The 22,430-nt window shown below is 53.3% G+C and overlaps 6 protein-coding genes across 6 annotated transcripts; all 6 read right to left on the bottom strand.

The window, feature by feature from the left end:
* Positions 1-722: 722 nt before the first annotated feature.
* Positions 723-1,692, bottom strand: MAM_04107 (metallo-beta-lactamase domain protein; the record flags this gene model as incomplete). The annotated part of the gene is made up of 2 exons (XM_040822905.1): positions 723-1,132; positions 1,203-1,692. The coding sequence occupies 2 exons, from the start codon at positions 1,690-1,692 to the stop codon at positions 723-725; spliced, it is 900 nt and encodes a 299-aa protein (XP_040679412.1).
* A 1,256-nt stretch (positions 1,693-2,948) lies between these two features.
* Positions 2,949-4,559, bottom strand: MAM_04106 (Dimeric alpha-beta barrel; the record flags this gene model as incomplete). Its single annotated transcript, XM_040822904.1, has 1 exon — positions 2,949-4,559. One exon carries the CDS (start codon positions 4,557-4,559, stop codon positions 2,949-2,951), a length of 1,611 nt encoding a protein of 536 aa, XP_040679411.1.
* A 1,349-nt stretch (positions 4,560-5,908) lies between these two features.
* MAM_04105 (Fungal Zn binuclear cluster domain containing protein) lies at positions 5,909-8,377 on the bottom strand (the record flags this gene model as incomplete). The annotated part of the gene is made up of 9 exons (XM_040822903.1): positions 5,909-5,958; positions 6,029-6,495; positions 6,579-6,847; positions 6,905-6,973; positions 7,050-7,088; positions 7,142-7,703; positions 7,780-7,963; positions 8,031-8,257; positions 8,310-8,377. 9 exons carry the CDS (start codon positions 8,375-8,377, stop codon positions 5,909-5,911), a joined length of 1,935 nt encoding a protein of 644 aa, XP_040679410.1.
* Positions 8,378-9,100: 723 nt separating this feature from the next.
* On the bottom strand, positions 9,101-10,475 carry MAM_04104 (uncharacterized protein; the record flags this gene model as incomplete). The annotated part of the gene is made up of 3 exons (XM_040822902.1): positions 9,101-9,457; positions 9,545-10,332; positions 10,397-10,475. 3 exons carry the CDS (start codon positions 10,473-10,475, stop codon positions 9,101-9,103), a joined length of 1,224 nt encoding a protein of 407 aa, XP_040679409.1.
* A 2,852-nt stretch (positions 10,476-13,327) lies between these two features.
* On the bottom strand, positions 13,328-15,166 carry MAM_04103 (uncharacterized protein; the record flags this gene model as incomplete). Its single annotated transcript, XM_040822901.1, has 1 exon — positions 13,328-15,166. The coding sequence occupies one exon, from the start codon at positions 15,164-15,166 to the stop codon at positions 13,328-13,330; it is 1,839 nt and encodes a 612-aa protein (XP_040679408.1).
* A 5,661-nt stretch (positions 15,167-20,827) lies between these two features.
* MAM_04102 (Zinc finger, C2H2-type/integrase, DNA-binding protein) lies at positions 20,828-21,987 on the bottom strand (the record flags this gene model as incomplete). The annotated part of the gene is made up of 2 exons (XM_040822900.1): positions 20,828-21,062; positions 21,116-21,987. 2 exons carry the CDS (start codon positions 21,985-21,987, stop codon positions 20,828-20,830), a joined length of 1,107 nt encoding a protein of 368 aa, XP_040679407.1.
* Positions 21,988-22,430: the final 443 nt, after the last annotated feature.

The raw sequence follows: 22,430 nt of genomic DNA, 5'->3' as shown, positions 1-22,430 counted from the left end.
ATTTTATACTATACTATAAGTCCCTTCTATTATACCTTAAGAATCTCTATTATCTTATGCTTAGTAATTAACTAAATTACATAAGCTATATCTATTATATTAGAAAGAGTCCCTTAATTAGCTAACATTATATTATATTATAACTAGCCTGTCTTAGTGCTTAGCTCGTCTTAGTGTTCAGCACTACCTTTAGGTAGTGAGGGCAACTAACTACTTAAAATAAGTACTCTGTAGAGCGGGCACAATTAGTCCCCGTCTAGTCTGATATGCCCTTACTCTTCCTTAGCTTAGAGTGATAAGGTATTCAAGATGCAATACTCCGCTTTAGGTTGCAAGGTCCTTGGGGGGGGAGGCTGAGAAGGCCCTCGGAGCCGCGGCACGACAAGCTCAAGTTGTCGGCTCATCTCGTGGAAGAGGAGCACAGGGAACAAGTTCATCTCGCAACAAGCCGGCTTACACCAAAACGTCTGCCCGACCACAGGCTTGGTTTAAATAGGAAAAATGCCGAAACGCGCAGCAAAGTCTGTCATGCCACCACGCCGTGGCGGTACATTTCAACCAACGATCGACGCAACGCCTACCGAAGAAGTCACAGGATAGCCAAAATCTCGCTCCCTCGCGAGCCTGGTGGATCAAGAAAACAAACGGTTGGGGGGAGGGGGGTCTGGTAATGCCAGAACAGCAGCCACATTGTTCAACAGTCGACCCCCGCACGTCGCGGCTCAAAACTGACTCTGAATCTTCAAGGGCACATGGACCAGGCGATCGCCCATGGCCGTCGGGCTCGGCAGCCGCCCCGCGCGGATATTGATCTGCAAGGCGTAATGGATCAGGCGCGGCTCCTTGAGGGTGGCGTCCCTCTCGGCGCGCCAGGCCACAAAGTCGTCCCGCGAGGTGCCGTCCCTGAGGTGCTTGTTCTGTTCCCGCTGCTGGCCGACCGTCGTGGCCGAGACGGCGCGGCCGGCCCTCGCCTCGGGCGGGTAGTCGTGTCCCGTCCATATCTTGACGTGCGGCGCGTGGCTCAAGAGTCTCTGGACCGAGTCGTAGAGCTGCGTCGCGGAGCCGCCGGGGAAGTCGCAGCGCGCGGAGCCGACGTCGGCGTTGAAGAGGGAGTCGCCGCAGAAGATGTCGTCTTTGGTGTTGTTTTGATTTGTTCCTGTGAGCTGGGCTGGGCGTGTGAATGCGTCAATCGCGCGACGTACCTTGGATCTTGTAGCCAACGTGGTCCGGCGTGTGGCCGGGGAGGTGCAGCACCGTGGCGGTGAGATTGCCAATCTTGAACTCGGCGTCGTCGTCCAGGAGCCTGTCAAAGGCCTTGGCGTATTCGGCGCTCTTGATGCCGTATCTGTCGCCGAACCGCTTCTGCACCTCGACTATGCGCTTGCCGATGCCAATGTCCGGCCGGGTGCCTTGGCTCTTTTCGAGCCGGTCCTGCAGGTACGCCGCCGCCGTGAGGTGGTCTGCGTGGGCGTGCGTCTCCAGTATCAGCTCTACCTGGTAGCCCTTGCTCCGGATCAGGGCGAGCAGCTTGTCTGCGCTCTGGGTGGTGATGGTGGCCGAGGCAGGCTCAAAGTCCAGCACCGAATCGATAACGGCGGCGCTCATGGTCGACGGGTCTGCGACGACATATTGCCAGGTGCCCGTGTCTGGCTCGTGAATATCGTGGATCGCAATCATCTGGCTCATTTTCATTTTGGCTGCTACTGATTGCGGGACATGCCTTGTGCCGAGTTGCTTTCGGTGGTGCGCGGGACGAGCGCAGCTCGGTGACGATGGGTGGTGGTGGTGTCGCGCCGAGTCCATGATAATGTAGGTCCGCGGGACATGTCTCATGATTTATCCTCCCGTCTCTATACGCCCGACTTGTAGACATGTTTCGGTAGAATGCGTCAAGGTTCAACACCATCGGTCGCCGAGGCGTCCTCCTGATCGGCGATTACACAGAGCAGAGGGCCCGGGAACGCCACTTGCACGCGGTTCAACCACCCAACGGCTGTGGTGGAGTCGGATGAGGACCGATCTAGACGTGAAGCCACATGCAGGTTCGTGCTGAAGCAGGACTGTGATTACGCGAGTCCCCGGAGGGGGGGAGGACGCGGCACAGGTTTGTTAACCATAACCCTAGTTCACACCATGTTAGTCACGGCTGCCGCCTCTGCGCATAATAACCTCACCTTCTCAAGCCATTTCTGTTGCCGACCCTCTGTCGCATAAGCTTATTGGCTTATGCTCACTTGTGCCTCGCCCGCAACGGTAACTGTCTTGGTCCCGAATGCCCTCCCCGGCGGGCAGTTCTCCTGCCAACCGCCCACTCCGCGTCTCCTCTCCGTCTCTATCCGTTTGTGCTCATCGTCTCATGCCGTACAGGGGCTTTCCGTTACTTCAAAGATTGTAGCTACTCCGATCCAACAGTCCGACCTCTTTGTTGCCACCATCGGCCAGCTGCCTGGCCATCCGAAGCACCATGTTTCGCATGACAAAGTCGAATTCGTCCGGGCGCCGTGCTTCTGCCCCGGCACAGTATGCGCCGCCGAGCCGGTACATGATGGTCGGTGATGCCGCAAACAAGGCTCGTTGGCAGACTGTCGAATCGCCCCTCTTCTCCATTTTGTACGAGCACAACATCAAGGCTGCTGAAAGCGATCCCTCGGGCGAGAATAGCTCGACCCCGACGCTGCCGTAGCCCCCCCCCCCCCCCGGCAAAGTTCGGAGTGTCGTGCTTGACCGTAGATTAGATTCTTGCTAGATACTAGGTATGTTGGTAGAGACACTCGGGCCACTGCACCGGGGGGGCATATTGGCATGAGTTCAACAAGCTGGACTCGATTTCTCTTGTTCAATTGATACTGTATTGGCTTCGCCGAGGCCCACCAATCCAAGATCGTCAGAGTGAGAGTCGGATAATGTTGAGCTCTGGAGCGCCATTACCTAGCTGACTCTACGCAGCATCACAAGTAGTCCTTTACCGCATTGTAGAATGCATCTGCGTCCTCAAACATGGGGAGATGCCCTGTCAGTGGCACAATCCTCAATTCTGCGCCGCCGTCGCCCAACAGCCCCTTGAATCCGTCCATGGCCTTGACAACCGCACCTTTTGCGTCAGCCTCCCCTGCCAGAAACAGTCCGGGAACACGGCAGCCCTTCATGTCTGGTTTGATATCGTAGTCCCACAGTGCCGTGCAGCTGTTTGCAAACCCTTCAACGTCATTCTCTGCCACCATGTCGGTCATTTGCTGCGCGAGATGCCCCTTCTCCATGGTCATGGGGTGAAACCATCGCTCCACGGTTTGAACCGCAAGTTTCTTGATGCCCTGTCCGGAGTCTGCTCTTGCTATGGCGACGCGATCCTTCCATGCTTGCGTGTTGGCTGGGCTGGACGTGGCGTTGAAGTCGCAGGCGATGAACTTGCCAAGGCGAGCGGGGGACTTGATTGCAAAATTAAGAGTGGTTGCGCCGCCCAGCGACACGCCGACGAGGGTGTCTAGTCTTGCAATTCGTAGGGAATCCAGAATGGAGTTGAGGTCATCCGTGAGGGTGTCGAGTGTTGCGGCAACGGGTGGTTGTGGGATGGCGCATCTTCCGCGGGTGTCGTAGCGGAGGATACGAAGACCCGGCCGATTCTTCTTGAGAACAGCGACAAAAGAATCCCACATGTGGAGTGACGTGAGAAGGGAGTTGGAGAAGGCGACGGTCGGGGCGGTGGGCGAGGGGTTGCCCTCGAGACGGTACCGAATGTTCAGAGAGTCCTTGGTGGTGACGTATGACGATATGACGGCACTGGAACCAGGTCGCGTGGTGGTGTCCCCGCCAGTCGACGTAAACGCTGCGGATGCAGACAGCTCTGATAGTGAGGCAAGATCTGTGGCGGCCGGCCCAAACACACGGAACAGAGACCAAGTTTGCCGTTTCTTTGATGCAACGTATTTGCCAAACACTTCTGTGCGCCATGGCGTGTCCATGGAGGCTGCGTGTGCCGCACCTCCCAAGCCATTCTGCTTTTCGTAGTCGAATAAACAGAGATATACCGCCTTTCCGGCATCTCCCAGACTCGATGTCCTGAACAAACGCGATCGCAGCCAGCCAGGTACTTTTGCAATCAACTCGGCGTGCTCTTGGACAAACCACTGCTGGTACTGGTCTCCTGCTCCATCGGCCTCGGACACGTTTATTTCCACCGCCACAGCAACTAGACCCTCTGCCTCCTCGTCTGTCAAATGCTCAATGGGTGTGAAGTGAGACGACTGCTTGGTGTAGAGCAGATCAAAAAAGTAGCGGTTGACATCAACCTGGCCAATAATGTTGGCTTCGCGGTTGGAGCGGTTCGCTCTCAGGGCGGTGTAAGTTTCCGTTTCGAGGTGCTTCATCGCCGTGACATGGTAGACTGCCATGAAAGCGGGCTGCTCATGGGAAGTGGCTTTGTAGCGGAAGCCATTCGAGAATATTTGGGGAAGCCTCAGACGAGTTGGTCCGTGTTCATTATTGTACCATTCGTGAAATTGGCTCAGTGAGAGACCCGGCTTGGGAGTCATGGTCACGAGCAAGATACCAGGGGAAGACATTATGACAGCGTGATGGGGCTCAGGATTGATGGATAAGTTTGAGTATCGTATGAATTGGGCTGAAAGTTGGAGTGGTCGATGGTATTGGCCGTTTTGATGTTGTTGGACATGGGCGACTCGAGTTCGCCATCCACACGGCCATGGCCCATCACGGCCGGCCAGTGGCAGTGGATCCGATGGATCGGGGACTTGATCGGGTCGGCTACTATTGTCGGGTTTGTCGCCATTGCTTGTAGTAGTAGCTGAGGTGTGGAGGGGTGAGCGGTTGGCGGAGCCTCGAGGCGGATTGAGGCTCGAGGGCAAGCAAAAATTGACCCCACGCGAGTCGTCACGTGTGGACAACAAACATATGAGGGGTACGTATCTGTCACGACTTCTTCGAAGCAAACTTGAAGCCGCAAGACACGACGCATTGCTATACACCAACACTAGTCTGTTGTCTGGATCAAACGGGTGCGAAGTCTCGTTTTCTTCTGCGCAGGAATATTAATCCTGGATGACCGGCAATTTCCACCCCAAAAACACACTCCATGACGTGCCAAGAGGTCCGGGCTCTTGGGCTTGTCCAGCACCTCACCACGGAAAGCGCATATGATTCCAGACGAGCACCAAGAGCCGCCGGCTCACGGCAAACACGTGTTCCAATGCTCGTCTCTGTGTTTCTCGTTTGTCTGGCTCCTGCTTGGCAAGATTTAGGCTCCGACTGCTTGAGAACAACTGACTTTTTTGTGCGCGGCTTCTACTCATGCCCGGGCGGTTCATGCCACACCACGATCTGTTCTCTAAACAGGCAGCATGCATCCTGCCGGGCGGGCAAGGCTGCAAGATTAACCAACTGCCCGATTCCAGATGCCGTCGAAAGTACACTCCCTGCTTTTGCTTTCGATTCCCGTAGACTTTCTGGGTGGAAAGTTTCAAGAGACTTTGGCCTGTCCACTGCTGCCCGATGGTTTGCAACCTAGCAGTCGCGTTGTTGAATTGCTCGGCCGAGGCCAGCCTGGTACAAATCTGTCAATGTCAAAAGCTCTGAGCGGACGAGTGCCAAAATCTGTATTTGCCGTGCTGTTACGGAGTACAGTAATGGGCGACAGATGGCAAAGTCCGGGGGGTGAGACGAACCTTGAGTCTGACGTTGATATCGACTTTTCGTCTGTACCACTTGTTGGCTCTGCCAAAGTTGGCCTTTGCAATCATTTCATCGTCAAATTCCCGCTGTATATATTACATGTACGATCGACTCACCAGGACAAAACCTCGATCCAAGAGAAAAGAGCCCCGGCTCAGGTTGCAAGGAACTGTGCCGACTCAACAAAAGGGCAGGTCCAGAGGCGATGAAATCGTCGCATGAATTAGCTCATCATGTCACAGAATGCCACAGTGAAAACCGCTTCAACATCCACTGCAATAATTTGTTAGCCCGCCGCAGAAAGAGATTTGTGAGCTCTCGCCACCATGGTGGGTGTGCTTACCCTTCATTCCACGGATAGCTTCCAGCACGTTTGCAAATCCATCTAGAGCTGCGATGATGTCCTGCAGAGAATGGCGGAGTTCGTCCACTCGACGTTCAAAGTTTGTCGTCATGATACCTCCAACCTCTTGTTGATGCCTCAAATAGAGTCGATAGAACTGCATCATCATCACGTAGCTGGCATGCATTGCACAGCATAAAATAGTTGGGGTCATTCGAGCCGGAATGGTAGTAAGCGTCTTGTCAGGATATGGTAGCTTCTTCAGCTGCCGAGATACCTCTAATGCCGATTCTACGCAAACCTCCGCAGCTTCATCGAATGTGAAAGGCGATGACTCAAGCGGGTTAGGCCGTGGAATGGCATTGTCAGTGTCGGGAACAAAGTCCGGCGAACTCAAGTCACAATGGTCCATGCTGAATAGAGGAATATCCGAGAATGCATGGTATCTATGCAGTCGAATTCTAGCACTGCGGCAAATGTGTTGTCAGCATAGGCTGAAGCCACGGCGGTCATGTCAGGTTGGCTTATTTCGGCCTTGTGGCAGTCGTACCTGGAACTTCTAATGGCTGCAATACTGCGCATCGTTTTGGCAACAAGCTGCTCGCTCGATGGATCTCCGTCAATGGGTGGCGCCTTGGATCGCAGACCACTCTTGGCGTGTCCAATCAATTGTACGGCCTGGGCGTCTAATGCTGCTATTTTCTCAGACTTGGATCGCAGTAAGTCTGGGTCGGGCTTTGCGGATGGAGGTTCTCTGGCTGCTGCAAGCCGGACCGTCGCGAAAGATACACGAAGAGACTCGACGTACAACGGCCATACCTGTGAGGCTATGCTTAGTAACTACTCATGTGCCGCGATGTTGCAGTCAAGGTTCACCTCGGGATCCCCTTGTATGGTGGGATATGGAGTGGTAAAATGAGTATCATCCTCCATAATAATGGATGCCTACGTGAGTGGTCATATTAGCAATTCGGGAATCGACTAGCTCGAAATAGTGGAGGACTGGAGAGCCGCGACTTACACTCTGACGAACAACGGAGCACAATTGAGCCCGAAAGTACTGTGTCATGTCAGTCAAAACACTTGCGATGAGTACTTGGATGTGAAACATACACTCATCCACCAGGCTCTCCTTTTGGCTTCAGCAAACTCGTCGTCATAATCATTTAGTCGATGGAGAGACATATTTTTCGCCATAATCAAGGCCTGGCTTGCTCTCGTGGTCATTTTGAGCATATTTCCTCTCTGCGTATGCTCATAATTGCTTAACAGTAGTAGCGCAAGCACGGCTTCAAGCGTCACTGGAGTTCTGGGATGTACCGGAAAGCGAGGAATCGGTTGACCCTTGAAAGGAATCGGACTTGGATCACCACCGGGATTGTCGTCAATTAGTTCAGAGTCTGCCTCCGCACAGGCCAAAGCCATTTGAGCCAGCTTGTGGGCTACTAATCTTCTGGGAGGCTCCTCGGATGCAACGACTGGTGTAGGAGCCTGGTCGGGAAACGGGATCAGAGCCAGCATGGCTGATATGGCCAGGCACAATGGCGAAGACAAAGTCATGGGAAAGCATCCTTCAAGGCCCGTGGTCCGTATCGGGTTGTCAGGGGTAACAGGCTGCACCGGAGGCGGAAGTATTGGGAAGTATTGATGGAGGTAGATGTAGTAGGCATTCAATCTGTTTCGGCGTCAACAAGGTTCTCCATCGTCTCTCCGTGGAAACAGACAGCCAACCCGACAGTCAGTCAACATACATAGCGTGCTCACTGTCATATATCCGAACAGCGTGTTGTCCGACGTCATCCGCTCCTGCGTCACGGGTCCCAAGATTGCCATCACCATTAGATAGATTGTTAATCTCATCAAAGGAGAGCAATCTTAGCCCAGCGCCGGGCGAGGTGAGGTGGTCAATCTCAGTCAGAGGGGGGGAAGGGAAAGCTGCAATTTTGGATCAGACACTGAAGCCTCGAGGGGAAATGGGCATCTCATCGTGTCTAACACTTACCAAAATCAGGTTGTTCATCGCCGGTTGGTTTCACAGCCACACTTCTCTTCTTTCGTGACCCTCCGCGGCGACTTGGCGTGTATGAACATTCCCGGTTTCGCATTTGGCACTGGAACGCCTGCAAGTTAGTTTGTCGAACAAGACGGAAAGCTGACGAGTCGCCATGGTAGATTTCACACACCCCGTGGCACGGTTGGTCCCCGTCGCAGCGAATTCTTGATACACGGCTGTCAAGTATTGTCAGCGTCTGAGTCTTCAATGTGACAAGTTACAACTCACCAGGCCAGACACGCCAGTTTGACAGGCCCGCGACCCGGCTTCCGCTCAGGCTGTCCCGGCTTTGGCATCACGAAGCCGTTGGGGTATCCTCCTGGAACAGTTCAGATGAGCACCGACGGCGGTTTTGCAGGAGTGGCCAATTCGTCGAATGAGTTGTCAGACATTAGAAACGGTTGGTCATGATGTCAAGTTCAAAGCCCGCGGCGTTTATTGACCGAGGCCAGACTGGCCATAATTGTGGGCCGCGAGTTGCCCCAATCGTACACTGTCGGTCGCGCCTTCCCGGGGTTCGGGGTCTTTGGGCCGCACCTGGGTTCAAATGCCGAAGCATTCCGACGCAATGCGATATCGTAGACGCAGTTAAATTCGCCCGACGTTTGGTTTACATCCTAGAAACGTAAAAAACTAAAGAACTATTTGCCATGTCGGTATTCTGTTGATGAACTTGATTTCATCCTGCACGAGTCTTCAAGTCCCCGAAAATAATCATAAAATTGCCACACCGTCATTGGCGAATACGTACATCAAACCCGATGTCCCAACTAGAAACATGACATCTCCCAAGTAAGCTGTTCCTCGTAGTAGGCTGAAAAAGAGCGATGACCATGATTCTCAAGATTTCCAGGTCTCATCTCGGGTTTTTGCACTTCTTTTTTCCCGGTGTTCTGGGAAACAAAGACAGATTTCGACTACGGGCTCACGCTGCAGACAAGCAATGCCAGATGGTCACGACGATGAATGTATGCACAATGAGGTCGCGGACCAAGCAAGCTAGTTGCATTTCCCTATGGCTATGTGGTGGCCGAACCAGCCCCGGGTATTTTTGCATTCCCAGGACTTCCCCTTGGCACTCCGGCGCGTCTCGTCCGTCTCATCTTGAACAGGACGACGGCAACATAGGCAGCGGCAACGACGGCCACTAAAACGCAATATGTAACGACAAAGGTGTAGTCATTGCCGGCGAGCTGGAGGCCAAGGCCGCCGTCAATCACTCCCAGAATGATGAGCAGGCGGCCGTACCAGATGTGGAAGTGACTGACGATGCCGCGCTGCTTACTCTTGAGATAGTGCCGGTGGTGGAGGTAGCCCAGCAGAGGCTGTAGGCTGACGAGGCAGGCCAAGATGATGCCAAGTTGCGAGTGGCATTGCTTGAAGAACTGACACGGGGAGGGTTAGCTCCGGTGTGTGCACACTGCAGAGAGAGGGTCGAGCATGGGCTCTTGGACACGACATACCAGGTCAGTCCGGCGGCTGAGAACGTATCCGACTCCAACACCGGCCCACATGGCCATGAAGGTGACGAGCTGCCAGCCTGCGTGCATGGCCCATCTGCCCAGGAGCGGCATCAGCATCGCGCCGATGGGATATCCCAGCACGAAGACGGCGGACATAATGATGCCGTGGGCGTAGAGGAGCGTCCGGACGGGATCCCCCTGCACGACAGCAACACCGTGGCCATCACCACCAGGGGCGGATGTGGCATTTCCGCCGTTTCCATCGCCGCTCGCGAATGGATTCTGATCCGACGGAATGGTTGCCTTGGAAAAGTCCACGGAGAACACGGCATTCCCGTCGTGATAGTCAATCTGCGCGTCGGGCTTGGTCGAGGCCAGCCCGGTTCCCTGCTTCCACGCGCTCAACCAGGCATTCGACGACCCCAACGTCAACCTGGAGCAGCTATTGCACTTGACATTGGCAACCATCTGGCCATCCATCTCGCCCGAGCCAGCGAGCAGCTCAACGCCAGCCTTCGGGCTGTACAGGGGCATGACGTGGCCCAGGCCGCGTCTTGTACTGAGCGTCACGTTGCCAGCGCCGTCGGTATACATGACAAACATGTCGGCGCCGTTCATGCGGCTGCCGATGCCCAGGCCGACCCATTCGTAGGACGTCGGCGCGCGCATCTGCAAGTAGACGCTGCCGGAGCCAGACGAGGCAGCGGCTTCGGGGACGGCCCATTGGAAACATATCTGGCCAGGGACGGGACATTGGGATGCCGTCGCGGCGTCGACCGGAGCGGCTTCTTTTCCTCAGTATTGGCATGCTGGACGGGTGCCCGCGGGGAGAAGGGGAGAGACAAAACTTACGCAGTGAGAAGAGTCCCGCGATGAGTCCTGCGGCAAGGACGGCCTCTCTCGTGAGGACACTGGCGATTGCTCTCATCATGTTGCGCTCTCTCAAAACCACTTTTTCCTGCGAGCGCGTTTCTGGCAAAACAGATGACGGGACTCACCACGGTGGTTTGCGCCGTCGATGAAAATGAACGTCAGGGGTAGATGGAGAGTGCCTGGGCGCGTCGATGACCCCGTCCACAACACGGGGAAACACCATTTTATCGCGCGCAGCCACCCGAATCTGAATGTTATTCCTCAATCGGCTACCCGTGTGCCAATAGGCTTGTTTCCGGGGCGGCAATTAGCGTCTGGTTGGCGCTCGCCGCCGCGACGGCTCTGCATTGTGTCTGCCGGCCACGAGGGCCATTGCCTCCCATCACCATCCAGATACGGCAGTCCATTGATCCGACGAACAGGCCGTGTTCATCCGTGACCGGAACAGTTTGTTCCCGGGATGGTATTCCTGGTCGGCATGGCGCAACCAACATGCGGCCATGACGACTCCCGAGCCTCGCAAATCAGCCACAGGAATTAGTTATACAACTAACGACAGACGCTAGGATAGCAAGCGCCATGCGTAGCTGGTGATCGTCGGGGACCCGTCGTTTGACCTTGGAGGTTCGACTGATGCGTCATGCATGTTTGCTCGCCGTCACGTCACGACTCACGACTCTTGTGCGCCCCGGCAAACGGATGGTATACACACGATTCATCAGTCATGACAAAAGGCTTGGTACACGGCTTGAGTTGTCCCATCGGTGCCGTCGATACTGAAGACTGATGCGTGTCTCCCTCTCGTCTCTTGAGTTTGTCCAGAGCAGACCTCCATGAGCGTGCGTAGGGACCAGCAAAAAAGAATAAAAGCTTGCTATAACTGAGTTGAGCTAGCTACTTACACTATTTAGTAAAATATATTATAACATGTATAATTATAAAAAATCTTGCGCTTAAGACTCTTTTTTTTTTCAATATAATCTATTATATAATGATACAATATAACACAACAGAGTATAGTAAAAATTACAAAAAATATAATACTTTTAAAGGTCTAGTCCAGAGGCAGTAGACGCCTCGTGATGCTAGACTGATGTCACTAATGCAGCGTGGAGCAAGAGTCTATGCAATGCAGATTCCAAGACCACATCTCGTTGCTCTGCAAAGGGGAGAGAGAGGTGGATCATCTGTCTACCCTCGGTTCGTCGGCGCAAGCCCAAAAGTTGACAGGTATTCAGCAGCGTGCCCTTGGGGAACCAACGCGTCGCGGCCAAGAAGGGCCATATGGGACGAGAAGCGAGGCGTGGGAGACAGGACGGAGTCATGGGTGTAACGTATTCTCATGGCAATACATCTAGAGGAGCAACCATTTCACGTTGGCCATCACTCCTGCGGCAACCCCCAAGATAATGGCATCTTCGTAGATGAAGCCACGTGTCATGCCTCATGTAATGGCGGTAGGCATGCGCCGAGTTTCGCAGTCAATGGATCGCAGAAAATGGCCAGGGAATGATTGTCATACGTGCCTTCATGTGTTCTCCGCTTGGGTTTCAATGCGGCCGAAATCGTCACTACAATACACGGATGAGACTCCAAGAAAATACCGAGGGCGGAATCCTCGACATCAAGACCGCTGGGGTCTCTTCCCTTCACTCGGCATCTCTTCTCTCCATCAGAGCTGAACTGACAGAACAGCTCAAATAACGGTATTGTGTGATTAGACTCTCACATCGCCAGGAGGGCCATGCGTCCACAGCATGCAGTCGTACCGTGATCAAACGCGGATATGGACCAAGACTGACGGCAATAAGAGGAATTTAAAAAAATAAAAAGAAAAAGAAAAAGAAGAGACACGTAACAACACGGCCCAGATTCAGCCGAAAGTACCTTCCCAGACATGCTTCCCACTCGTCTTCGGCACTTGTCCCATGTCCGACCCGCTTCATGGGTTACTATTCCCACAAACGTGTTCATTCTCCAGAGGCGCATCAGGACAGGACTTCGTCAAGACACCCACCAGCCCTGTTCAGTGGCACCGGAATATGACCGTCGGCCGTCGGGACGACCAGAGGCATCCGAGGGATCACGACGACGACGACGACGACGATGACAATGACAACGCAAAGCCAACGGGTGCCATTGCGAAGCCAAGTTATATGTCCAAGACACGGCACAGAGCCTCTTGTCCGGTTTCTGCTTGTGCCGCTTTTCTTTCTTTTGGACCCTCGCCGTCGTAGGCGCTTCAACCCCGTCTGTGCGCCGTTTCTTCCCGCATTGTCTCATCCTTCCACAGCCATCGCGGCATCCCTCATCAACTCCTGTGCCGCCGCCTGCATGGTTCTTGGCCCTGTGATCCATCACTTGCCGGGTCGTCAATCTGGCTTCCTGACTGGTTGCTAGTTTCGTCCTGCTGCCTACACTTCTCAGCACCAGTCTCACCTGCGTGCTCTGCCGGCTTGTTTGAGAAAACACTCACTCCCGTAACTCGACCTCGAGGTAACACATCAATGCTACCATTTAGAATTGTCGGCTGAGACAAGACTTCTTGATTTATCTCCTGCAGCCTTGTTCATACATCGGGATTGTGTCTTGCGATGTTCGAGCCCAAGACACGGCCATCGCCATCGCCGGGGAAGGCTAGATTCTACCACCCCCAGGAATCTTTAGCTGTCCCATAAATTCACACAAGTACTACCTTGGTTGTCGATATTTTTGCAGCAACATTCGGGCTCAAAGCTTAAAGAGATCACGAACCCCAACCACTAAGCCGACACTTTTAGGACGGCAAGTTCTCCATGTGCCAAGAACCGAGGGAGAGGAGCGCGATTTGTCGACTGGCATTCATCCATTAAAGTACACGATTTGGTCATTCTTTTAGACCTGAAGTATCGCATCTCACATGTCGAAATGCTACCTCCAGTACTGCGAGGACGGCACCAGAGGTGGCGTAGCTTCAGTTGAGACTTCTAAACGTCCAGTCCAAAAGTAGTGTGGTTGTCCGAGTGAAACATGATGGCCAGCCATTTGTGCCAGCTTCTTGTGATGAAGGTAGTTGGCTCGACCACTCAACCTATATGCCCTGAGTTCGTCAAGGACATCCCTCATTCCAGCAACTTCGCTGCGAGTTGGCGGTCGCAGGTCGGGCGGCATCACCGCGGCACTCCAGGCAACATGAAAGATGAAAGACTCGGGTGGTGCCCCAGCTAACATTTGAGCAGGGCTTACAGGCCCAACTCCATCCCGTACGTGGCGCCCAAGAACCAGGCGTCGGTAATCTTTAAGTACTTCTGGCGCATCAGGGTTGTTCGGACCTGCCCATACGGGAATGGAAAATCTGTCCCCGTTCCAGTCGGCATCATATATGATAAACTCTGAGCTGTCTCGGGCGGTTCCAGACGCCCAGTCATCGACTGCAGCTCGGCTGTCTATGGCCACCCTTTTGGAATGCAACACTCGTCTACTGGACGATCTCGACCGGCTCTCTGTCCGTTCATCTTCGAAAAAACTGAAGACCTTTTCCCCACTATTCATCAACTCCGCTGGGTCAACATCTTCTGGGATGAAAGTGTCTTCCATAGAATCGCGTTCGAATTCTAACCTCAAATGTCTCAGACCCTGTAAGACGCCCGGGCTGTGCCGCGTTGATGGGCCAAATGACGCGTCCTGGATTCCGCGCTCCTGAGTGGCAAGCAGTTTGAGGAATTGCAGTAGTCGCGAAATCAGCGGCCCGGATGAGCGAAGGGGAAGACAGGTCAGGGTGAGGGATAGCAGACGCGGGTTCATGTCGGGTATGAATGTTTGGGGATAAGCAATCTCTACGCGTCGTAGAATCGCCGTCTCGGCCAGAAACTGTCTTCCCGAGGACGACAATCCCACTACCCGCAGACTCGGTATATTCGTTACCAGAGAATGGTGAATTCGGAGTACACGGAGGTTGGACGAAAATACAGGCCTGAACAAATGTGCCGCGCCCAGAATGCCGTGCAGGTCGGAATCCGGTGGCCAAGCTTTCCGGTAACTCCCAACCTTAGGAAGCAGAGGCATAGAATCGCAAGCTAGATCTTCTATGTGGCCGTTCGATATACGTACAAGCTTTTGTACTCCGTGGGCGGAAATCGTATTATACGATAGACGAAGATGAGTGATGCCCGTAGAGCATAGGTAGTCGTCTGCTCCTAGGCGCGATCCATGTTCCTCTAATAATATGTTTTTCGCGGCGTCAGCACTGTCTTGTCGCACCGCTTTGCTTCCATCCAACCTCTGAGCTTGATACTCCTGCAGAACCATGCTGACACTGCTGGTATAAGCTGGCGCATCGACCAAGTATCGCTCTGGGTGACAGAACGAAGAACTAAAATCAGACTCTTGTATGGCGAGAAATTCCCCGTAGTCACTTGTTCCCATAGACGGTGTAACGATGTTTCCTTCAACTTGCATATGGGTATTAGTGCGCAACGGTGCGCCGGAGAAGCCCCAATCTCGGAAACTCTGGACCGCATCATCTGAGATCTTGTTGCTACTCACATCTAAGCTCCAAAGTCGAAGTCCAAATCGGCTAATCAATAGACACAATGCCGAATCGTCCAATTCTCTTCCTCTCACCTTCAGAATTCGCAGGGCCGGCAATGCGTTTGACTGAAGCAGCGGGAGTACGGATCCCGGAAGATTGGATATGTCCAGGTATATCAGTTTTTGGAGAAGCGGGGTATTGGAGAAGAGGCTGGGGAGTTGACAAGAGCAGTCTCTCATTGAGAGAATTCGAAGATTTTCCAGGCGAAGAGGTGGAGATTGAGACCCTGACAGGACTGCATGGTCAATTTCGGCGTGGCCGTCAAGAAGAATGGTGTTCACATTGGGCAGAAGTGCCAACGCCCGCTGCAAACTACTGGTCCACGTTTTTCCATTTTGATCTGACGAGAAGTCGAAAGAGTCCTTGGCAAAGGATCTCGCGTCCAGGCATTGAACAAGCGCTCGAGTCGCGCTCCCAACTCTATCAAGCTTATTGAATACAAAGCCAAACCACCAAGTTAAATCTGTGGTTGAACAATCGCATCATCAATACTGAGGTTCACCAAGACGCTGAGGAAATGACGCTACCCTTCCGTATAGCGGTTTTAGGCTCGTATACACTCACCATCTCCTGAATCAAGACCAGTGCGCCTCACTGAGCATAAGAGATCCCTCCACAAACGTGGAGCAAAGATTTGTCGAAATCCATGACTGACCAAGCACAAGGAGCGGTAGTCCTCAAAGTCGCAATACGGAGCAACTAGAGTCAGCCAATCTGTTTTTGTGGTAGCTTCTTGGTAGGACGGTAAGAAAGACATGCCCACATGCCCACAAGGTATCAGTGATATTTTCTGGAGCAAGTCTAGCTCGAGAGCAAGGGACACTGGTGAGTCAACGCCAATCGACACCCGTGTGCCGTTTTAAACGGTTCCCCGGGGTCGCAGGTGCTACCGATTGCAATAAAGACTGTGTAGTCGCGCCGGTGAAACGCCCAGCCTTTCTGTCCGACAGAATCTCGAAGTGATGCTTGGCATAGCCTGTGGTTGAGCTGAGCGAATACGACAATGCTCATCATTCCATCAGCTCGTGAGACCATGCGCCATCTGCGAGTTGGGCAAAAGCCAAGGGGTGAAGAAGGACAAATGAACAGAACTGTCTTCAGCGGAAGAGTATGGCTGCTGCGAATGTAGGGCTGTGTGCAAGCCCAAGGCCGTCAAATGGAGTTGGCGAGGAGGACTCGTTGAGGGACGAGTCAAAGAGCCAACACGACAAAAAGCGGGCGTGTGAGATGCAAACGCAAGAGCTTGGCGTCGGAGGCCGGGGCTCGGGATGGATCCGTGCAATGTTAAGCCAGCCAAATCGACGTTAGAGTGCCCAGGTAGGTACTTGGGTACCTAGGCACTTACTTAAGTGCCCAAGTACCTCGGTACCTGACCGCCTGGCACCTGGCACCTTGGCTTGGCGTCGCCGAGCCATTTGCCTCTCCATACTTAGTGGAAAAGCCCAGGACAAGTCACAAGCACCAAGGCTTTTTAGCTCTGTCCAGTGGTCTTGTCTGCGCAAATGAGGCCTGGCACTGAGGACAGGCAAGGGTTCGAGGGCATTGGAACACTTTGCAAGAATTGGTGAGACCGGCGACAGAGCATACAGTACGAGGCGCCAAAGACCCTTTGTTACTTAAAGTTGTCAGGTGCACAAACTCAGACCTGCACTACTGTTGGCACCAGACGGCAAGTGGGCTGATGGGTCCTGCCTGCACTCGGCCGCTCCAGAGTGACATCAGCTCGGGGCAGGAACTACTTGGGTTGGAATGGGGGCGACTGCACAATATTTGACAGCTCTGGGTCTCTGACCATCGCTGCTGGACAAAAGCAAAGACTGATGCTTCATGTCCAAATGTCGTACCGGGTAACACAGGCTGCGAACCACTGATCGACCGATCCGTCACCCATGTCCCAGTTTATCTTTCCTCATCCGGGAAGAAGATAATCCACATGCTTTCTTTTTGACTCTGTCGAACCTTGCCGATCCTAAGGCTAGCTAGCAGCTAGTTACCCGGACAGGACCGACCAAAAATTCCATGTTGGCAACATGGGCAATTTTCGCAGCTGACCCGGCAGGTACGGCCAAGGCAGGCTACGATAAACAAGACTAGATCTGACGACGGTGCTCCGTAGTCGTCCCCAGCCCAGCTCAGCTGAGGGACGCACAGAGCAATTGCCGCCCTCTGTCACCACCGCAAATATGACAGGTCCAATTTCAAGCCATGGCCAGCATCATCGGCATCCGATAACGAATTCCCGAGGCTGCCGCTGAGCACCATCGACCCTGATCTGATAGCTTCCGAGCCCAAGTGGAGAAGCCGACCAATACGTTTGATTGTGATTCGAGATGACAGAAGTATCCGCCCAGTTCCAGTTCGCAAGAGAGGTTGCCGGCCGGCCAACTCGACATGAGAAACAAAGTGACAAATTTGGATCCCCTTGACCCTGTTTGGGAATGACGAGCACCCACATCATGCCATCGCAAAGAGATATTCAGCAAGATCGCCCTAACACATTCATCTAGTTTTCTGGTCATGGCAGCGATCCGCCTCAACAACCAGAAGCCAACATCCCAGCCTCTGGTGAGACGCTTCGTGACCTGTGCTGCCGCTCGGTAGCTAATCGCGCGACGCTGGAGCTGTTGGTTCGGACAACCCCTCGTCTCTTCCCGTCCGGACGTCTCCACGAGGAAACGGCCGTCTGGGTCCTTGCGTCTGAAGTTTCCCATCGTGGCGGTTGCTAGTCGCCAGCTGGGGCCTGCTTCCAGCCCATGCACTCAAGGAGGGCGTACTTTCAATAGCTCTCCTCTTCTGAGAGGGGAGGCTCTTCGAGTTGTGCATTGGCAGAACGAAGGTGCTACAGCAGATCAATCAATTACTGGATTGAAACACGACGCGGAGATGACACCAGGCGCTCGTCACTCTGGCACGTCTGTCCTCATTGCTCCAATGTTCTCAGTGTGGCGTTTGCCCAGGGGGCCTAGTGTGGCCAAGTCCCGTTCATGTCGTGCATCTAACATTGACCCCATGGTCATGTTGGCTGATGGCGAATGATCAGGGTTCCCCAGATTCTCTCGCAGCCACCATCGACAGCTCAACTGCCCAGGAGAGTAGCGACACTGGCATCAAGAACGCTTGCCATGCGGGCTCGTACCGTCACCTGTAGGGGCGTGCGCTTGCCGAGGCAATGCCGACTCCCGAGCATCGTCACCAGCGCGACAGTTTGGTCAGACAACAACAGTAGCCCTATGGAAGCCTTCGCGACTGCCACAGCACCGTGGAGAGAGTTGAAGCCAGGCGGGACACATGCGGACGCGAAAACACTGTCACAGCATCTTGCCTCATTCTGCAGCTACAGCTACCAACGGGGCAAGGGCCAGGAACGCTAGCCATTCTCGCTGCATTGGGACCTGCGTCTGGCACAATGTGCTGAGAGACAGGACTTCGGCATGAGTTCTGACTCCAGGTGAAAGTGATTAAGTGGTTTTTTTTTTCCGCGCGTGTCATGGCCCGAATTGCATCATGAGCCTCAAGTGCAGGAATTCTTCTGGACACGGACCCGGGTCCTCTCTCTCTCTCCCTCTCTCTCTCTCTCCCGCCACAATTCGGCTAGAAATTGCTTTTTGTCCCTCGTGTTTGATTATTGCGATTTTTAGAGCGGGCAGAGCTTGGTTACTCTTGTTGACTAACACGCCTCAGTGGAATCGAGACAGTACATGTGCCCCACTTTTCCCTGCACGCTGGCACCGGGTGAGCTGCAAACAAGCAAATATCAGAAACCTCGCTGCTAGTTGCGTAGTTGGCCGCTTGAGCAACTCGATCAACCTTGCCTGCTACGATTCAGGAGACGGAGAGGGTTGCATCATACTAGCTCTTCAAAATCGGAAGAAAAAAAAGTAAAAATGCAGGCAAATGGGACCAGTCTATGGGACACGGATACATTTGCACGCCCAGCCCAAGCAGCTTTGCGTGCTCGCGGGCTTCGACTGTGAATCCCAAGCAGACTCAGCTATTACAATAGGCTTGGCTGGTTTCCTCGTCCTCCCCTTCCAGAGCTACTACTAGTTCGAGTAGGCTGTTTCAGTCACGGAGACGTCTTTTTTACGGACGGCTTATGGCACTTGGCACTTGCCAGGCACTACTCGTATTTGGGCGACTGCGCTTGACAAGACTGGGCATAATCCGCGCCGTCACGGCGATCATTGACTCGGAGTGAACTCCCCGAAATCTGAGTGGACGCCCATCTTGCCGGGTCTTTGTCTTTTGCACACCCACACTCCCCTTGTTCGAACCCATTGCTTTTGGCCCGAGGCGCAACGTGACACAAGCAAAAAGGCACTTTGTTTACATGAGAAAAAAACCTGCGTCCTGAGCCCTCTCTTCAAGGACTTCGTCTGCCAATCCAACCCCAAGAAGGCAGCAAGGCGCTTGGCATTGGTGTGACGTGGGGCGGCCCTTGGAAAACGTGCCTCGGTTCAGACCAGACCTGATGGCATCATCCCCTCCTCCTTTCTCCCCTCTGTATGCCGTCCTACTGTGGTGTAACATGCAACCCCTATCAGTTCCTTACTGCTGGGTACGGAGTCCGGCTTGGTTGTGCGACAAGCGTCGTGACGGTTCAATGTTGTTCTCCCGCCTGGGAGCCTGGGGCCAATGAGGGGTCCAAGTACGGGATGCGGTAGTCACCAGTTGACACCCTGACATGTACATCTGAGACAGCATGGAGAGAGAGCCCCATGGCCGCCGCTCCCAACAAATTGGACGGAGACACCCCCCGATCTTGATCTTTGTTCTTGTACCACCAATGACCATGGCCTTCAAGGCCGACGCTGAACCACCACCAGTCACCCGGCACCTGCAGATGGCGTACCGAGACGTTGCGACGTGCGCAATGCGAGACCGGTCAAGTTTGGATGCGTCACACACGAAAACTTTAACAGACAAGGGGAGAAAAGAAACTGGGTCGAGACTAGATTACATTGTTTGTATACTACATTACAGTGCGCTTGTGTCGGTGCCCTTTGTAAAATACACATGCAAACTCATGGCACCCATTATCGCCATCGTTTCCGTCAAGACGGTGTGGGCACCTTACCAGGAACCGGTAGTATTTTTTGCTTTTGCCTTTGCTTCAACCATTCCAATTCATACCCCGCGTAAAAATATCATCTCAGCCGTATACAAAGGCTTGCTCTCCCAGGTCTGCCTGCCTTCCGCTGGCACATTGCCAAACCGCGTGATAATGATGCATGCAGCCGAAATTGAAAAAAAAAAAAAACACTCTCCTCCTCTCCCGCCTTGGATATCAAAATCGGGCTCCGTCCCGCCGACTTTCGTAAATGAGAGCACGAAACCTGAAAACAAAGCCAATATGCGCCGACACATGTGACAAGAGATGTGAACAATCGACTAGAAGGTGTAAGGAGAAAGAAATAGAAATAGATCAAGAAATGGAAGAGAGAAAGGATAAAAGTTTAGTCAAAATGCCGGCGTCGTTGCGTGTTTTGACGGATGCATGGGGAGATAAAATCCCATAATTCAGCCGCACAAAGATGAAAGCTCCGATGTTGAACTGGTCTGTCGGATGTTGCAGCACCATTCGAGAGATTCCTGGGGGTGTCCCTGTCCCTCCATGGCTGGCCCGGCAATGACCTGTCGCGGAGCCGAGCGATTGGCTGCTACAATTAGATCGACCTCGTTTCTTTTCTCGGGAAGCCTCTATCCTGGACGAGACGCGGTACGCATTAGGCTGCAGCTCTCGGGATCAACCCCACAGAGTGGATGCCAGACTAGGGGCAGGGGTCATGCATCATCCGGTAAGCGCGCAAGCACAAGGCAATAAATAAATGGAAGTGCAATCAGTAGTCATCGCCCCGCTTATCGGCCGCCTTGGATTTCGGTGGCGCTCTGCGCTTGCGGCTGCGCTCCTCTTGTTCGATAATTGGCACTGCGGCGGGGATAAACTCGACACCGCGATTCCTGCTATTGGGACGAGCGTGGAGCTTGCGGTGATTGTTCAGGTTATCTTGACGGTTGAATTGGTCCTTTCCGCAAAACTCGCAGGAGAAACGGTTTGGTCCCTCGCCGTGAAAACTGAGTGACTGTTAGTGAGACCTTGTAAGCGGGTGGCAACTCGAACTACTTACGTTTGCTTGTGACGTTTTAAGTGTTCGTTTCGGCGGAAGGCCTTGTGGCATCCGGGATAATCACACTTGCACATGGCCCGGCGAACGACATCGACGGCACCATCTGACTTGGCAACAGATACCTTGCGAGAGGCCCGGATTTGAGCACGTTGTAACTCACTGGTCTTTCTTTGAATCTCGTGTACCATCATTTTTCGATGGGCTCGCAACCGGCCGGGAGAAGGTGGTGCGTGCAAGTGATAGGTATCGAGAGGAGACTGGGAGTGTCTGTCTATATCTAAACCCTCCAGGTCAAGATGCCCTAGGCCCTTCTGGGGGAAGAAGGAGATTGGGCTCTCGTTTGAACATGACCATGATGACGTGGACTCGGCAACCTCGGACCCGGATAGGCTGTGAGTTGGGGTCATCATGAATGAGGTAGGTCCCATTGTCGTCGGTGAGATTGTGTACATTGGGAAAGTTCCTGAAGGTGTGATGGATCCAATGGAGTTCCTTGATGCCATATTCATGTCAAGCATGTGATCGTAGTCTGGAGTGGCCATTCCGTCCATCTTCTTCATGGGAGTTGTTGGAATAGCCTCGTTGAATGACAGATGTTCGGGCTCTACCTTGACAGGACCCCCAAACACGTACTTGGACATGTGACCAGAAGGCGAGGTGAGCTCGCTGTGATGAGTAGCGAAGGGATTGTATGTGCCTTCGAAATCCAGGCTGAGTTCATTTGGTGTAGATCGTCGTGATGTAGGAGTAAAAGGCTCGTACGCAGATGATGCTGATGAGAAGCTGGTGCCGGCTGAAGGGCAGGACATGGCCTGACTGCACATGCTGAAGCTGTCGTCCATATCGAATCGGAAGTCCGACTCAAACTGCATGGTGGCGATGATAGTTTGTTGATACCGTTACCGTTGTTCTTATTGCCTTGTTGTTGTTGTTTTGTTGTAGTTGATGACGGTGATGTTGTCGCTGTTGTGTTTGCAGATAAGAGGAAAGTAATAATGAGTGAAATTATTCTCGGTTTGTCAACTCGAAGAAAAAAAAAAAGGGCAAAGATGTAAGTAATGCCAAGGGTAGCTCAAGGCAGACTTGACATGTAAAACCAAGCAAGGTAGAAGGGACCTGAGGGAAGACAAGGAGTGGTTCTGGTCGGGAATGTTTTTTTAATGGAAAGAGGACGGACGCCCCTGAAGATATACTCTCGAGGTGGAATGAGTTGTGGAGGAAGATACCGACCGAGTGAGACAATCCCAAGGTGCAGATCAACCCCAGTCGATCGAGAGACCTTGTGGTGCTGAGTGAGAGACGCCGAGAGACAAAT

Source organism: Metarhizium album, assembly GCF_000804445.1.
Source record: "Metarhizium album ARSEF 1941 chromosome Unknown scaffold_8, whole genome shotgun sequence".
NCBI lineage: Eukaryota > Fungi > Ascomycota > Sordariomycetes > Hypocreales > Clavicipitaceae > Metarhizium > Metarhizium album.
The sequence above is the reverse complement of the archived record's forward strand: the minus strand, read 5'-3'. Positions and strand labels throughout refer to the sequence as shown.